Source organism: Mixophyes fleayi, chromosome 2 (assembly GCF_038048845.1).
Source record: "Mixophyes fleayi isolate aMixFle1 chromosome 2, aMixFle1.hap1, whole genome shotgun sequence".
NCBI lineage: Eukaryota > Metazoa > Chordata > Amphibia > Anura > Limnodynastidae > Mixophyes > Mixophyes fleayi.
In genome coordinates, this window is record NC_134403.1 from 69,782,923 (window position 1) to 69,801,890 (window position 18,968).

The 18,968-nt window shown below is 37.7% G+C and overlaps 1 protein-coding gene across 3 annotated transcripts; it reads right to left on the reverse strand.

Moving 5' to 3' along the window:
- Positions 1-1,509: 1,509 nt before the first annotated feature.
- CBX5 (chromobox 5) lies at positions 1,510-18,919 on the reverse strand. 3 transcript variants are annotated; one of them, XM_075199232.1, is made up of 7 exons: positions 18,506-18,711; positions 16,099-16,211; positions 15,171-15,227; positions 6,573-6,735; positions 4,690-4,855; positions 3,916-4,013; positions 1,510-2,786 (listed from the first exon to the last, which is right to left on the reverse strand). In XM_075199232.1, exons 3-7 carry the CDS (start codon positions 15,193-15,195, stop codon positions 2,636-2,638), a joined length of 603 nt encoding a protein of 200 aa, XP_075055333.1. In that variant the 5' UTR covers positions 15,196-15,227; positions 16,099-16,211; positions 18,506-18,711; the 3' UTR covers positions 1,510-2,635. The 3 variants fall into 3 exon arrangements, with proteins under 3 accessions (XP_075055333.1, XP_075055331.1, XP_075055332.1); XM_075199230.1 differs by lacking the exons at positions 16,099-16,211; positions 18,506-18,711 and adding an exon at positions 18,787-18,919; XM_075199231.1 differs by lacking the exon at positions 16,099-16,211.
- Positions 18,920-18,968: the final 49 nt, after the last annotated feature.

Below are 18,968 nucleotides of genomic sequence, written 5' to 3' on the forward strand. Positions count from 1 at the left end.
CTAATAAACATAGACTAGCAGGATATGGATTAAATTCAATAAGGTGATTACAACTCTAGTTAAAACACACCCTGAAAAGGTCAGTACCTGCATACACATGAAACAAAACAGATGTAAATAGGGAATGGGCACAGTATGTACTATTGTCTATCCATGGTTCAACACTCCTGATAAAATGTCTGTATGTATAGATAGTCAGATTACCTATACATATCAATGATCCCTATTCTTAATTGGCGGCAGTTATTTCATTAATGACCTTAAATGGGCAAATATAAAAACACAAATATTCCGTTTGCATTTTTACTACAATTGTCTCCAGTTAAGAGCAGTTGTTGTGACACTTTTAGAAGTTGAACATGTTCTTAACTTCATGTAACTATTACTATTGCTTTTACATTTCTAACATTACAACCTAAACTGTGTATATTGATTCATGTTTTAAAGGCCGTTCAACCCTTTATATTTTATTTTCCATGGAATAGTTAAAAAAAAATATTCTTGTTATATAACTTTACTTCTTTTCTATTATGGCATTAGTAAGTTTTCCTGCAGAGCAGAAACACACACAGAAACAAGGGAGCTCTAAAACAATGGCACCTGTACTATGGGCATGACCTAGTAAGCAAGGTAAAGTGTGTGACCATTTGGAGGCGGTATATCATTGAGGGCATGATCTGGTGCGGAACGTACAAAAAACAACAGACAAAGAAATAACAAATCCCTATCCCTTAAAGCATGTCATTAATAGCATGTCATTAATCTCTGTAGACAGTTAAGTCTAATGAACACTGCTTATGCTTTTATCCACAATGTCTTCACTCTCCTTTGAATTAGGTGGCACAGTGGTTAACATTGCTGTCCCACAGCACTGGGGCCATGGATTCAATTCTAACCAAGGCCCTATCTGTGTGGAATTTGTATGTTCCCCCATATTTGCATGGGTTTCCTCTGGATGCTCCAGTTTCCTCCCACACTCCAAAAACTTACCTGTAAGTTAATTGGGTTCTGATAAAATGGACGTGTGTGTTAAGAGAATTTAGAATGTAAGCTCCAATGGGACAGAGACTGATATGAATAACCACATATACTCTGTAGAGAGCTGCACGATTGATGCTATAAATAATATTCTAGAACCATAATTTAAATCATTTTAAGGATTAAAGTGTGGCTCGTCATTTAATGTGGGTCCCCATTCCCTCTTATGTAAACCTATTATATACTACTAAATGACTATTTTACTAAACAGATTTCTAGAACATCTAAAAAACAACGCCCACAGTTAATCTGGGTCCATTGCTAGAAAAAAATAAATCCGTTGAACTAGGCTAATTTTCTTTCAAGCCCCATTTCTCTGCTATAGTCCAAATACTTTGGCAACATTCAGATTCTGTTTTTCATGCTCACATGTAAGTAGGCTTCATTTAATTGGATCTCTCTCCTGGTTGATTTGTTGCATCCTTCAACTTGCATAAAGTACTAACAAGTTTATAAAAAACATAAACAACCTGAAGCTGAACTTACTTTTATATAAACATCATTTAAACATATTGACAGAAGTTGGGACTGCACAGAGAGCAACTGAAATACATTCAGTTACATTTGCAAGACACTTTTGCATTTAAAATCATCAATGCTCAGGAAATGTTTTGTGTTATTCATTCATTTCTTTAGTAACATAATTGTATCAAAATCCCAAAAGTGGTGTAAATGTATAGTAGGATATATATATATCTCTCTCTATCTATATATCCCCAAGAAGCTTCTACTTGGAAATCGATACTCTGCGGCAGTTTTTGCCTCACGCAGGAATATTATAAAGGCATGATATTCTAGAACTATACATGGCACATTGAATGAACCACACATACAAAAGTCACACTGTCTCATTACACCCCTCCCCCCGTAAAATACTTTTTGAGGTCTTTGTCACAAAGCAGGTGGTAGGACCCACATACAGTGTCTCTCAAAGTGCTTTCCATTTACACTTTGGCTATGAATATACAAAATCTCCTACAGAGTGAATACACTCGCTACTTGAGAAATTCCTTGTTGTTGTATTAAGCGAACATCTTCGGATACAAAACAAGTAAACGCAGAGACCCAACATCAAGGTACACAGATATAGATATTTAAAAAAAATAATTAAAACAATTAACAAAACACAAAAGTCTTCTCCCTGGACAAGCAGCAAGGTTCTTTTCACAGTACATAACTCATCACTGTTAATAGAGGGAGCTCCTCAACTGACTCTGGCTGTACTTACCAAACACTGAACAAAGTTAACCATTTACAATTAAACCCTTACCCACCACTGTAGATCTTCCTCATCTTAATTAAAAATGTGGAAAAGTATAGCAGCACGCAGCAAGCAATGTCTACATTGCGTCCCTCCAAAAGTGGTGAATATGCCATGGCTGCCAGGTCTTGAAAATGATGGCAGTCACATCTTGTGCAAATGCCACTACTGGAGTGTTTCAGGGCAAAAGGGTTAAGTGTACAGAAAAGATAAAAAGCAAGGTTTTTTTTCCCCTCTTGATAACACTTGGACCAAGTAAGGAGTGTGGGGAGACTGTGTGTGTATGTGTGTGTAAATGACAGGGGGTATATTATACACACATGTAAAAAGAGCATTTTAGCTTTTCACAGCCTCCTTCTCCTTGCTCTCTGTGTCCTCGGGGTAGGCGTGCCAAGTCAATCGCTCCTCATAAAATGCAATAACTATTTGTGGACACTTCAGGTTGGCTTCTTTAGCTAGCACCAAGTCTGCTTCATCAGAATCCTTCCTGTAGAAGAAGATGAATAGCTTATTATTTCTTTTCTTTTCTGCAAGACGCTACAAGAGATCATATAAACAATAAAATATTTGAAAATGACAACACAAAATGATATAAAATGACCCCCCTGCTGCAGAGTTCTGTATTTCCCACTCCTCTATCCTCACACCTACGGACGGTGTTAGTCATTACAAAGCATCCACCATTCAGAAAGACTAGACCTGTCTGGTGAGAACTAGGACAACAAACAGAACTAAGATCTATTTTAGCCTTCTGGGATTGATTAATCAACCATGCCAATTGAAATGGCATGTGAAAGCACTACAATGTATGGGTACATACTTCTAGTGAACAGAGGAAAGGGACCACAGAAATGTAATGGATCACGGAGGACCACATTATCAGCATTCATAGTACACATGTCAAATGCTAGACACAGCCTGGATCTCTAGCTTGATGCATTTTTTTTCAGTCCATCCAGCATTTGAAGCCAATATAGTGAGTACTGACTAAATGGTCCTTATAATGATCTACTGCTCGCTATTCTGAGGTCCCCACAATCTGCATACACCTCCCAGTGAATAGGGAGAAATGCACCGGGTACTTGTCTGCCATTCACTCTTGCGCCGCATACAAGCGACCATTGTAATGTTTGTTCTACAATGGCCTACACATACTCTATATAAACCAAATCCAACAAAGACAATAAAGGCTTAAACTGCACTACATGGAGAACACAATTCTAAAGGTCACACACATGGTGATCCTGCAACTCAACACAAGCATCTGGAACACCTTCCAATTTAGCCACACACATTGGTTGCTAAATCGGATGAGATCCAGACGTTCGTTTCTCTGGTACAGCAACTGGATCAATTCCAACTTTAATGCATCCTCTTGGTGCCCAAAATATCAGGCTGCAATTTAGCAGCTAATTACCAGCTTAAATCTGTTTGAAGGGTGGGAATCATCCTAACAGATGCCTCAACACCCGTGGTCTTTACATGAATGTCTTGTACAGTGACATATGTATTTCAACTGCAATAGACATTTTGAATTTTCTCTATAGATACCATTTCACCAAAAATTTGAATTCACTATACCAGACTGAACTAAATTAAATGAGATGTGTACTTACCATTTCATAAGGAACATCAGCTCTCCACATGAATCTGTAGCTCCGATGATCTTTTCAGGTTCAAGACCCCTTTCAAACCCCCGTGCAATATCATTGCTCTGCAGCAGTTAAAATAATGGAAATGGTTTATTTTCAAAAACACAATAGTAATTCACTATAGGTTTAAAACAGTAATTCATTGTGTCAAGGTGCCTGTGTTTCAATGCATCACAGAAAACGGATTAAACTGACAGGTGGGTCAAACTCCAGCTGCCAATTTTAACCTACATCTTGTATCATCCCCAATTACCAAGTAGTGTTAAGATTATTGGAGTTGTTTCTTAGCAATAACTAATGAAGTTGATCTTTAAACTGAATAATGCATTTGTCTCAGGTTTTTACAATTAAAAGTTACAAAACTTTGAAACCAGTAAGTTAACTTGTCTACAGTAACAAACACACACACACACACACACCAGCAAGCAGAGTTCAAACTCCAGCAATCCTATTTAAATAGCGTCACCCATATAACAAGTGCGGGTGCTGTGGTTCCAACATTACTTATACTTAAAAAAGAACCAAGAAGCCACCACTCAGTCAGATGAACTAGAAAGGTTCCCACAAGAGTAGTTTTATTGCAGAACCGCAAAAGTGTACAATATTTCAGTGACACCTCTTCAATTCTTGGTTCTTTTGTGTACAGTCTCATGCTGCTTTCCCCAATTTTATTATATTAATTTTAAATACAAAAACTAGGTTAGCGAATACTTTTAAAGTTGAAATTTCTGGCCTCACCTCTCTCCTCTTTTTTGCCCTAATTTCATCACTTCCAGCTTTTCTTTTGGTGCTTTCTGTCTTGGCTTTGGGTTCACCCTCCTTGGGTTTCTTGTATTTTTTCATGAATTCAGAGATTAACTCAGGACAGTCCAAGTTCCTATCTGGTTCCCACGTATTGTGCTCTCTAAAAGAGGAGAACATTAAAATAAATTATTATTGCACATTTGATATTTGGTGGGTCACTAGGGTTCAGGAAGAGAGTCCAAGCCCCAGGCTTTAATAACACATTTGGGTGCTATGGCATACGCCTCCTTTATTAATGACTGTATAATGTTCAATATCGCTGGTTGTTTTATTTAGTTCAATAGAACATATGTCCAGTAGATACAGGTCTTCAAAATATACAAAGCCCTGCCAGGAAAAGCAATATTAGCTCTAAGGGGCATATTCAATTGTTGAATACGCCCGCGGCGTTAAAACTATTACCGTTATTTCGGTAGTAGTAAGCCGGATTTCAGCTCGCCGCTCCCCGAGCTGAAATCCAGCGAGAAAAGTACCGTAATAACGGTAATAGTGCGCGGGGCGCGTTAATTTTGGCTGTAACGCCAACAATTGAACATGCCCCTAAGTGTGATAAAAAAGTAAAAAAAAAACAAAAACAGAGTACTGGTTTGTGTGACTTGCGGAAACAACAATGTTAATTATAAGTGAACAATTCACCATAGGATTTCTTTTAATATATTTGCAACACATCACATGTCCTTAGAATGTAACACAAATACATAGCAAAAACAGCTAGGAGATCTTTCAGACTACTTGGGTCGGGGGACCCCAGAATACCCTTCCTCATGTATTTATGTATCAGTACTCTTCACAGTGAATGTGAAACAATTATTTTTTTGTTCTTTTTCCCAGAACCTTCTGGATACTGGGACTCGCGGTAAAAGATCACATACTAGTACTGCTCGCACATGTGCTGGATTATAACAATATATGAAGCATGAAGGTTAACTACTCTTGTCTTATACTATTTGTGATCAGCAGAAAGTCAAAGTGTTTTGAAGTACTGTGGGAAAACATAGCTTACAGACAAGCTCAAGCCAGACACACATGGGCCAACCTTGACCCTTAGTCCTAGTGTCAGTAAAGAACAAACAGAAGATGATTACAGACACAAGCTGATGGCTGTAATCTGCATTTCCAGGCATCTTGGAAGCCATTGCCATATTCAGCCCTCAGTCCTAGGCCCCTCTGCTGCGTTATCTGTTCAGACCCACTCAGGATTGTGACATGGTGTGAGGGACTGCACAGAGAAATGACTACAACTGCCTCCCCCAGGGTGGCAGGCACATAAGTGCTATAGAGACTCTTAAGAGAGTATATAGAAAATGATTAAGGACAGGGGTTCTATAAGTAGACCCTGAATAAGTGAGGTAAGCATTTAAGTTTGTGCAGGATCATGTGAACAAGAAACAAAACCAGTTCCCTTACTGACCTACATGCTGTCTTTATAGCAAGGGTTCAGCAATCAGAGTCTCTTTATGAATGTGAGTTTGTAACACGCCACCTTTCAGCATGACGTTTGTAAACGTCAGAATGCAGAATCTGCTTTGGATGAAAGGGGATGTTCAATCCCAACACACCCATGGCAAACTTTCAGACCTGAATCATCTACCAAAGAGAGAAAGGGAAAGGGTTAAGTAAGCACGCTAATAATTACACCCTGTTAACAAACATCTATAAAATACATGACTTGTACATGGCTATTTATGACACTGACTTCCCACTAACAGAACATTCTACCATGGTCTCATTCCCTTGGAGATTTCTACAAGGGTACATTTACATCACCAGTCTGAACAAAAACAATGATTTTAAATAGCAAAATGCAGGTTACTTACTCTGAGAATCCTTTCCATTTAAGGAGAAATTCCACTTGTCCTTTAACCATTCTCCGATCAAGGACTTTCTCTACTACATACTCTTCTTCCTCAGAGGAAGAGGAGGCATCAGATGCTCTCTTGTTCTTTTTCCCCATCTTAGTGCCCCTGTTCGGCCTCACCCCTGCAAAATACAAGTCACATAAGGATCACGCAGACTATTCTCTTGCCTACCTATATCATGAGAAAATCAGAGGCATGACCCTGTAAAGTGGCAGAAATGTCCAAGAAGCATTGGTAAAATCAGTCCATGCAGGAGTACTTATAATCGGAGTGAAGTCTGAAGATATCTACTAGTGTCAAAAAGAGGCAGTGTTACATTAACATGAAACATTACTTATTTTAAGACCAATCTAGATTTTGCAGTTATTCCTGTTAACCATAACATAAAGTTGCCATTGATGGTTTATTTGGGAGGTGAATTGGTTTTAACCTTAATTTTTAATACAGGCTAGCACTTATGTGGCAGTTTCCCAACCAATCAAGCATAAGATCAGCATGGGCATTTGCTGGTTAGCTTCAGTAATTCTCTCTGCACCAAACCAGGAGGCTAGCCAACAAACTAGGTGTAAATTACAGCTATCTCCTGGTTTAAACTTTATCTAAAAACATATTTGTCTATGCATTAGAAGTTACTGCACCCATTATTACACATTGTGCTGTGAAATGTATTTATTAACATTTAATTGTATTAACATGTATTTATATAGTGCCAGCATATTCCATAGGGTTTTATCATCGGGAGCAACCCATAACAAAACAAGACAAGCAAAGAAGACCCTAAGCTTACAAGGCTCGAAAGCTTACAATCTATATCACAGTAACCTGCCCTTCGCCCAACATATCTGCATTTTGAAAAAATGCACAGCTGGAAAACTACTACTAGGATTTACAAAAATATTGCTGGGTTCACAATAATAAAACAAAACACAATTCTTCACAAATATTAGCTTTATTACATATATTATTTAACGATGGAATTATCCTTCAAGGTAAGCAGTTTTGCTGTCAATATAGATGGAAGCATCTGACCAGCTACATTTTTGTCAGCAAATGACGACAGTTGTCCAAAGTCACAGATTAGAGGTTAGACTAGCATCCACAAATAAATGTCAAAATGTACAAGTGAGTTTTATGTAAACTTTGTAATTATAAGGTCACAGGTGATCATGTAGTAATAAAACTCCCTGCACTGATTATACACGTTTTTCATTTTTAACTTGACAAAAGTCACTCATCAGCTTAGGCTGTATTTTGGGTACTCCTTTTGCACTCCCGGAGTCCATTGATCTTTTCCGGTGGCCTCCATGAGTGTCCCGTCACAGGAAACCGCTGTACCATATAAGTAATACAGCCGCTTCTATTATATTGTGACCACTGGTTTGAGTGGCTCTCGTGCTTTCTAAGGGACTTCCTCCAAACCTGCTAACTAGCGAGAGGACATCATAATGAAACAGGGATTTGCTGATGAAAAGTAATAACGCCTGAAGGAAGGGGCACTGTATAAAAATTTTTAAAAAACAGTGACCTGTTTATTTGTTCATTGACCTCCCATAATACAAGGTAAGGAACGAACACAGGTTTGTTTTTGTTTTGTTTTTAAAATTGTCTAAAACCTGACACCAATTAAAAGGATTTGTCAGTCACTAACATTCTCCTACAATACTTATTGCAAGCTCTTAATTCCGATGTACCTTTTATAGAAAACTAAACTAAGCAAACCCCCATCCATCACAATGACCCCACCCCGCCCATGGCGAGTCCCATTTTAAGCACAAACAACCACTGCCATTCTGGACATTTCACCTATATATTGTATTTATGAATTCATCAGTCTACACTTTTTATTTTGGGGGTTTAATATGTGAGACATTCAACCATAAATAAATATATCTATATATATTTATATAATTTATTTTAAATTATATATGGTGTGCAAATATAAAAAAAAATATATGGGTCTGGGTCTTTTTCAAACTTTTTTAAGATTATAATTTTCAGTTCTGCAACATTTATTTTGTGGATATTTTATATACATAAGCACTATTGTGTCTAAAGTTTGCACTAGTCATACGTGTTGCACACTAGTTTTGAAATATTAATTTTTTTGGCACATATCAAGAATAAACTTTACATTTGGCATTTTAACTTTAGACATGATAAACAAACCAGTTCAAGAGAACATGGGAAATATATAGTCATTTTTTTTTACCAGCAATTATAATTCTAGCAATACGCATGTAACGGGGTGTGTCACTGTAAACCACTGTTTTGTTATTTTCTTTACTAGCACTGCATTCAGCTTTTCTGAGCCCATAGTATTCAATGTTTTGAGTTACCACACGTAAACGCATCAGGAATTAGCAATACATGCATAATCGCATTAACAAGTGCAAAAAAAAAAAACCAAACAACTATACGGTGTTCATTACAATGAGACCTAGACAGATCTTCAAAATATGAAAAATGGCTGGTCTATTCTGACACCTAAGGTGTCAATATCTGGATATTTTGGATAAGGCCTCTAATGGAAGTCTACAGTAATCAACCTATATGAATAATAATTTTAAAACAAAAACATTTCAAAGTTTCTGATAATAATATGTACATATTGCATTAAAGCAATAGAGCTGACATTTTTCCTCTGTGAATCTGTGTGCCCTACAAGTAAAAGGGTTAAGCTTGATGTATTTCCCCACCTCCTCCATCTGGCTATAAAGCAGCATAGAGGAGAGCTGCAGAGGAGGCTGGTCTCCCCTCCCCCACACAAATGTGGGGGAGGGGAAGGAAGGAGAGGAAATCAGATACAGCCTCTATTGAGGATAGAAGAGCTACAGAGCTGTAGTTTGGCTGCAGACTCACACATGTACATCTACAAGAATGGAAAGGTTTGTTTAAAAGGCCCTGTCCATGGTTATTTACAAAACTCCTTTTAACACTTATCTGAAATTCAAGTTAATAATGAAATATTACTGAACATATTTTCAAATCAATTATTCCAATAAAACATTGTGAATGAATCTGTATAAAGAATTTAAAAATATTTATTTTCAGTTACCATTTCTTTGTAATGTAATTTTTGAGCCCCTTCCATCACCTAAATGTTTTTGTAAGGAACTGATGCACTTGTGTTAGTAATCATGCAGGTGCTAACAACGATGTTGATTCAAGCACCACTTATGATGGATACAGACATCATGAAATTAACTGCTCTATTTATGTGGCTGAAAACCATGTCCCATGAACATAAACAGACTTATTTCCAGGGAAAGCCATCTCACTCAGACTAACACACTAGTTACCAACTCCTATGACACAGTGTTATGAATTACCAACATGTTTTGCAGAAGGACCTGCTTGCAAAAAGTTGATGTGTAAAAGTGGAGTTTAACATCACCACACAGGCTGGTCCTGGCACCTGGCCTGACCACTAAGCAAGTGATTGCTGGGGGCTCTGGCTGAACAGCTGGAAGCTGTCATCACACATAGGACAACAGCGAGTCTTAAAACTGCATTTTCCAAAATGCACAAGCACTGCTCCCACGCATGATGTTCAACACTGTGCTGGTACTGTGGCCAGCGCCGTGTAGGGTTTCATTATAGTATGGCTCTGGCCACAGTAACAGAACAGTGTCTTATAATGAGGTGAATGTAAGCACAGGGAGCCTGATCTTGCTTTTCCTGTAGGATGTCCTGGGGAGGGATAAAAAAGAGTCAGTAGCTGGCAATCTGAGTGATGGGGCAAAATAAAGCCAATTGGTCTAGAAAACAGGGTGTAAACCAGCTCTGATAATAAGCTAACTGAATAAAATATGACAACTACCACTAGTGGAAAAACTCAAAACATGACTTGTGTCCAAAAAAAGAGATGGATAAGAGAGACATCTGTTTGGGTACTCAACTAATAATTAGAAGTAATAAGAACAATATACTTTCACCAAAACTTTTCCTAACTGGAAAAATTGTTAGCATCTTAAAGAAGAAGAAAAAAAGCTAGTGAATCAAAGATGTCTGGTATCTGGACATCAATTCTGTGGAAAACAACCATAGCAAATTGGGAATTACAAAGGGCATTTTCTCCGCAGTTTTGTAGCAATATCATCTGCATCAATGCATGTATAACTAGTATGCACCCAGTTTACAAAATCTTACCAAGCTCCAGCAAGGAAACAATATAAGTTTTATACTTATGCTCAAATCCAGTACTAATTAATCTTAGTATCAAATGCATAAAATGTCAACAAAGGGGATGAAATAGGAGGTCCTGAATATTGAAAGCACAAACAGGAGATTCAGAAAAATCCTAATAAAATTTGAAGGGAATGTTAAACTGATGCTTACACTTTTAGCAATACTGCTTTGAAAAGTACTGATTTGTAAACAAGGAAGGTCAAAAATGCCTATGCCAAAAAATAGGGTGTGGGGGTCACTAGATGCTTATCAGTGTTCACAACAGAAACTTTTACCAGCCGGGTGGCATTAAGAAGCAGGCGGGTGGTGTGGTTGTAATACTTTGCAGTAATATAGAGAGATGTTTGAGGTTATTGCCCCCACACCTGCAAGCACTAGACAGACTGGGGGTCGGTGGTCTATCACACTCCCCTAGCTGTAGTGCTCACATAGTGCCTGTTCTAATGGGAGAAACAATGGCTTATTCTATTATAATAGGACTCTGTTGTTCTCCAAGAGGGGGGGTGGGCAAGTAAAACCAGCCGGGTGGAGCACCCAGGAAAAAGGTGTTGGGGAGAACACTGTATATTCTGTATTGTCAACTAGAATACTATTGGCAACATAAACATGCGCTGTATTGTGTAATTATTCAATAAACATAATGTGAATGAAACACCCATGAAAACTAAACAGGAATTTAAGCAGTTGTGCAGACTGCACCAAAGGGGACTGCAAGGTGGAAAATCTGAACAAAGAACACCATGTGCTTGCCTCTTCTGTTCTTTTTATATGCACACATATGCCTTTTAGTGTAAAAGGACACAAGGTCTGGTGACATTGGTTAATTTACTTACATTTTTCTCTGTACATTTTATTCAGGAATATATTATGTAATAAATGCTGAAACAAACAGCATTTCTGGTGCTGTGATGCGCCAGAAACATACATACATAAACCAGCTTTACAACTGCATTATGCTGCAATGCATATACAGTTTAAAAGACAAAACATTAACAGGTTTCCTGTAAATATTTTGCATAACAAGTTTTTAGCAGCAAGTCAGACTGAGACATACACAGAGAAAATTGGTATTGCTCTCAACAGGACTTGCAAGTTCTGTGTAAAGAACGTCCAGAATTTATGCAGTATATAAAGATGCTGTAAGTATGTTTTATGGAGACAACTATGGTCAATGCAGTAATCAACAGCACTATAGCAGTGTGGCAAGTGGAGATAGAGCAAATTTGCATAAGCAAATAAACAAGATGTGTGAGACGGGCATGTAATGATGCTACATGTTACTTATGAATGGCAGGGTAGTGATTACATTCAACTTGCATCAAATACTTCTATTTACCTGCTCTGATGCTTTGTCACTTTAAGGCCTTATACATTCAGGTGTTCATTTTAGATATTTAACAGGCATCTTAAACAATGCTTTGACGTCAATAGGCTAAAAACTAGTGTAAATAGTGTAAGTGAATGGACAATGCACAAACTTCCTGACAAGCATTCACTTGGATACTGCCTGCAGATTTCAGAAGTGTTAATGCTGAGTAAAATACAATGGAATTCTATGGACACTTTCATTAGGTACATAGAAGCACATTCACTAATGTGTCTCTAAGCTTCTCCGCAGCATAGTATACCAATGCTCTGTTAAAATACGGACAAAGTAAAATATTTGGTATGCTTTGCACTGTGTGGTCCCTGTGGGCAGCCCAGTGGCCTAGTGGTTAGCACTTCTGCCTCACAGCACTGGGGTCATGAGTTCGATTCCCGACCATAACCTTATCTGTGTGGAGTTTGTATGTTCTCCCTGTGTTTGCGTGGGGGTGCTCCGGTTTCCTCCCACACTCCAAAGAAACATACTAGTAGGTTAATTGGCTTGTATCAAAATTGACCCTAGTCTTTCCCTCTCTGTTTGTCTGTCTTCCTCTCTGTCTGTCTGTGAGTGTGTGTCTATATTGGGGAATTTAGACTGTAAGCTCCAATGGGGCAGGGACTGATGTGAATGAGTTCTCTGTACAGCGCTGCGGAATTAATGGCGCTATATAAATAAATGATGATGATGAGTCACAATCCCTTACCTAACTGGACTACTGTGCAGCAACAACGAAACACCTACAAACACGAGGGAGTCATGAACTAACACTCAGGGTGAATGCACACAGGCCGTATTAAATTTGCCTATGATCTGTTACATTTTGCCATTGGTAGACCGAGGAGAGCCACTGAAGTTGGGGGTTGCTAATGTTGGCACACTTCGTATTGCTGATACCTATTTCTCATAGTTTTATAATGCATTAAAGGGTCCTTTAACAAGTGTTTTATAATGGTTTCCAAAGTATGCAGATTATGTAAAATAAAAGTGTTAATTCTGAGTGCCTCATAAGCCTAAAGCAGAAATAAGGCCTGCTAAATAGCGACCCAATGTCTTTCACACAACATAATTCTGTCACTTAATTGAATGGAAAAGTAGTACGTGATAATCTTGTATCAAATATTGCATTGTATTTCTATTAAAAAAACAGCATAGCTACAAAATGAAACAGTCACTACAAATTACTGTACAAGTAACCTTATAAGCTATTTATATCTAAAAGGTGTTCATCACCTTCAGATAAATGCACTAACGTGTACATGAACTCATGCAACTAACTGAATACATTGCTTTTCATTGTGGCTTTTTTGTATGTTTTGCAATCGTGTCATCATTGGGCAGAGCAGATTTTGTTGCCATAGGCCAGGACACTGAAACTGTATCTGGGATAAGCACAGCTGTGCTTTTTGCATTAGAGTGACACAAATATTCAACAGTGCCTGATAACTACAGATAATGCCTTTACCTTGTAACATGTAAGATATAGTTTAATAAAAAAAATTGTAGTTTCTGTTTTAAAAACTATTCATTGTTCTGTTTTTTGCACAGACAGGTGAATACAAGAATAGATGTAGTAATGTCTATGGACACAAATGAGGGGCTTTACAGTATAGTAAACATTGAGAACTCTGCTTTATAAACATAATACTGACTGTTGTACATAGGTAATATTTCTCTTCAGTTCACAAAAAAAACCTCATGCAATTGTTTGATTGTCATGTAATTGTAATGCTATTTTGTACAAATTGTTGTTGATGTGGTTTTCTGATATGACTGAGTAACCACAGAAACACAGCAAACTACATCTTGAAAAACACACAAACCTTCCTGCATATGAACAAACCTGTCTGTTAACTAGATTTGTGTATTGTACCCCCTCAGGGTAGTTTCAGCATGCTGTGGATTCTTGTTATAATTAGCACCACCATAGATTGTAAGCTTGGGAGCAGGGCCTTCTCACCTCTCTGTCTGTTTTACCCAACTTGTTTATTAGTTTACTATGTTTTTCCCCAATTGTAAAGCCCTATGGAATATGTTGGCGCTATATAAATAAATGATGATCTAATTGAAACTACAAAAAGTACATTATGCCTATAGACCCATAGTAAAATTTGTTGGTCCCAAGGAGAAGAAAAATATCCGATAAATGTAAGCTTTCTTTGGGACCCTTAAAGTAAAATTATTGAGAAGGGAAGTGATTTAGTACAGTTTATAATTAAACTAGAAAAAGCCTGTACATCTAGGATGCCATAGTTTTAAACTGTGTTTAGCAACAACATATCATGGAAAGAAAGTTACGTCTATGCAATGACAAACAACCCATACTAACATATTCCAGGATCAAGAAGCATTAGTAACCAGTACAGCACAGTATAATGTAGATTACCTTTGGCAAGCTGCCCCTATAACAATGCTTCCTTCATGATGAAAATTACACTCCTACAGACTCCAGTACCTAATTTACACATGTATTCTGGCCTGGCAACAGGAGTTGCATTACATTTCATCCCCCTTCAGTAGGTACAATGATCATTTTTTATCTCCATGTGTGCCACATTTACCATATTTAATGCAAAAGGAGAAAATTAGAATTACTTGTCAATAAAACTTCCACTTTGACAGAATCAGCAATATGCACAGCAAAGTTGTAAGCTTGTTTTTTTTTAGTTTGTAAAAAAAAAAAATCATTGTTTAATACGCTGTTGTATGTAAGAGTATTTTACATTATATTCTGACTCCTAAACTCAGAATTAAAATGTATTTCTTAATCGCCTGAATAATGTGGCATCTGACTCCAAAACACATATGAATAAACACAATTTAAATATTCATCATATTCACATACAAGAGAGATTAAGAAGGCACAATATACCATTTTATTGTGGGTTTGATGGAATGGGAAAAGCCTGTGTAAAATGTTTAACCTACATTAACTCATGTAAAGGTGTGGGGAGAAAAAAAAAGTTAAATCACAAACAGTCAAAATCTGAAGTCTGTTTTTATACCTGGAGAAGTCTCAGTGACGTCCATTATCTACTTCCGAAATGGGTGGAGCCGGAAAACTTATGATGTGGAAAAAAAAAAAGAGAAACATTTTTGACTAATACACGTGATTTGTACCAGGACAACAATTTATTAAGATAGATAACGGACATATATTTAAACAAATATGCTATCAGTGCAACACATTACATGGGCACTGATCTTCAATAGACATAGTTCTCTGTACAGTGATGCGGAATTAGTGGCGCTTTATAAATAAATGGCGATGATGAATAGACATGGACAACTCTGGACATTCAGCAATAGATTAAGTAATAAAAGATGCCCATGCCCAACGTCTGCCACACAGAGAGAAAAATAAAACAATTCAGGAAGCGCAGCAAGACCAAGTGCCTAATTTAACATCATCAGACATTCTCCCTGGAAAGTTAGTTTACACTTTCAAATTATGTTGGTAATTATTTGGTTTCACACATTTTTTTGAGGGAGTGTTCAAAACAATTGCCTGATTTTCATTCCCTCTCTCCACTGACCTGAAGCAAAAAACAACAAGACTCCTACAAGGTAACTCATGATTCAAGGAGACTAAAGGGGGAATTCAATTGGCCGCGTCACTGTAAAAATTAACGCGGTCAATTGAATAGTGTGCGTAATTACCGTTAATACGATAATTCCAACGCTGGCTTTTTGCTTGCGGCCCACCCAGTCGTGAGAAGAAAGCCGAGTAAATTTACCGTATTAACGGTAATACACATACCGCAGCGGTATTCTGGGGGAATTGTATTCCCCCCTAATGTTATGTTACAAGGAAAATTTTAATTGACGCTTGCCGATTTAGTCTAAATAACAATACAAAAAACAAACAATAATTCCTAGTATGGCTCAAGCAATGAGGAACAGAGAAATGGAGACCTTACAATGATTTGATACCTTACATTGCAGTCCATAAGGCCAGGTGCAAAGGATATGACTTTTGTCAACATCGCTGCAAAGTTTTTAGTGCAACAGAAAAGAGCCAGTATAATCGCCCATGTGCATTGTGTCTATGACCAAAAATAATTTCACATCATTTAACTCTAACACTTGCAGTTTAGTCTAAAACAAAGTAGTAGTTTTAGCATCATAAAAACTTTTAAGGTGAAAATTAAGGAAATATTTCAGTGAAAGTAAGCTATGACAAACTGAAAAAGCATTTTAAATCTACAGGGCACATAGGTGATAATTCAGCACAATATCAAGACTAAGGATTTTACATTGCAAAAAAATATATATATTATTGTCATTGATTTTTAAGGTGCCACAGTGGTCTGCAGTGGAGGATACTATCACATAGATGTACTGAGTAAATGTCAAGAAACTCATACTACCTGACTTTATATTCTGTGAATGTAAAAAGAATAGTGAGCTAAAGTCCAAATAGTATTTAAAAATAAGATACTTTGTATTCTCTAGTCATCATTGTTTACGTGCCTAGTTACTATTGCAGGAGCACATTTACACCGTCAACAAATACTGTATACTAATTTTGAAAGGCCATTCAGGCCTCGATCACACCTATTCACTACTAATTTTCAGTATCTCACGCTTGTAAAGCACATTAAAAATAGGAAGAATGCTAATAAGGAAAACTTTCTAACTACATAATTGATCGCATTGTGTTTCTGCAGAGAAAAAGCATGTTAAAAACGCATCACAAATGCATCTATAGCACACTTTTCATTTAATGAGTTTTTACCTATTTTTCCAGTGCGTGTGAACAAGCCTTCAAGGTTTAATTTGCAGTTATACCAAGTTTCTATACACTGCACATAGTCAGCAATTACAACTATTGCAAACATGTGACAGTTTGCATCTCAGTCTTGTCTCCACATTTACATCACTGACTGTAAATAGCAAAACTAGTTCAAATAATGCGCTAGGATTTATCTCTTAAATCAACTAACAAACCTCCCACCTGCAGACTAAAGTGTTAGCTTCAGGCCCACTTAAAGAGCATAGATTGAGTAAGAACATGGTTGTTAGTCATCTACTAAAAATACAATTATACAGAACAGTCTGGTAATTTTGCCCTAAATTATAGCTCATCATTTTTCAAACTAGAAGTTGTACTAGCAACAAATTGGCTGATTGGAAGCCTATAACTAAGTCTATTGCAAACTGTGTACAGAGGAGCAATTGACTGCTGTGTATTGTAGGGACAGTGCAGATGCATACAAAGCATTTTTACATATATAAAAAGAGAAAAGATTGGCCATTGAGAACTTTAGAGTCATAAAATACTATAATATTGAGGATTATAGAAAACTATCCAAGGTCGTGTTATTAATGACTTTAAAACTTATAAATATAATGTATTTATTTTTTTAAACTGATTATAGTACACTACCTGTACAATTAAAGTAATAAAACACAAAAACAGTTTTTGATATGATAGCAGCTCTTTAATAGACAAGTACCAAAATCTCACTGCAACATTTATACCAAATTTTATCATGCAGGTTTTGATTTTGTAGAATACATTTCAGTACACTGATATGGATGTGACAGCTAAAGGTGTGAAATGGTTTTTGTTTGTTTTTAAATGCAATTAAGTTCAGTCTTCAATTATTCCAATACCATGAATAGAGGAAAAGTACCACGTTATCCTGCGACCATGATATTAAAATAGTTTATTATTCTACTTGTCATGCTTACATAACTGATTAAAATGAACAGGTGAATGAGTTTCCTCATATAAGGGTACTTTCTTCCTTAATGTCTGAATTATTATTTTAAGGGGTAAATGAAAAATAAGGAACACAATGTCCATGCACCCTCTACACCTCTAGAAAAATAATAAGTACAGTATAAATTAATTAAAAAAAAGGAGAGCCACTGGCAACATTCACATGCCATATAGATGGTAAACACTTTGTAACAATTCCAATGACAGCTGATCAGGAAATCGTAACTGATGTCAGTGCAATGACTAGTTATACAACATGTAGCTGACCAGTGTGTTGTGGGAATGTCGCATCGGCGATCGTCGGGCCTGCTGAGACTTGTGGTTCCACAAGTGCTGAAGAGCCACAGGTTGCGATAACTTTTACTAGATCGTGAAAACTGGGCTCATTAGCACTGTATACACATATACTCAGTGTGTGTAAGGAGGAGATGGGGGATATTCTGTATGTGTCGGTCAGACACTGGTATGGTATATGGACCTGGTCGTGTGATAAGCCTCCATGATTGGCAATGTCTAGCAGTAAAGCGCTGTATATACTGCTGATATGGGCTATATAGACATCGTGTGCAGCCACCGGCCCTCCCCTCACACCCAGCTGGCTCCCTCCGTTACCTGAGTATGGCTGAGGCCTCGGTACCCGCTCCCCGCACGCCTGCTCTCTGGCACCGGCAGCCGCGCTATGTCCCGCCCCTCATCTACCAGCTGATAGGAGCGTTCACTGACTCCCGCACGATGATTGGCTGATCATACCTATCAATCACGTCTCTGCTCTCCTCTAATCCCTGCTTCTGTCTGTTTCACAATGAACCTCTAGACCTCAGGGTGTCTGTGCTCTACAGATAGCGCGTACAGAGAGAATGAGACACCGGGGGGGGCGGCGCTGGGTAACTCACCTTCCCGCGCGAGAGAGCCGTGAGGAGCGGAGCTAGAATGGATGAGTGCCACTACCGGAGAGGGCTCTACGCAGCGACCAAACCCCGCCAAAAACAACCTTACTGGCGCATGCGCAGCCCCGCCCACTGCTACCAGCACCCTCCCCACACTATAGTGTACCACAGATATGTTACGGTTTACC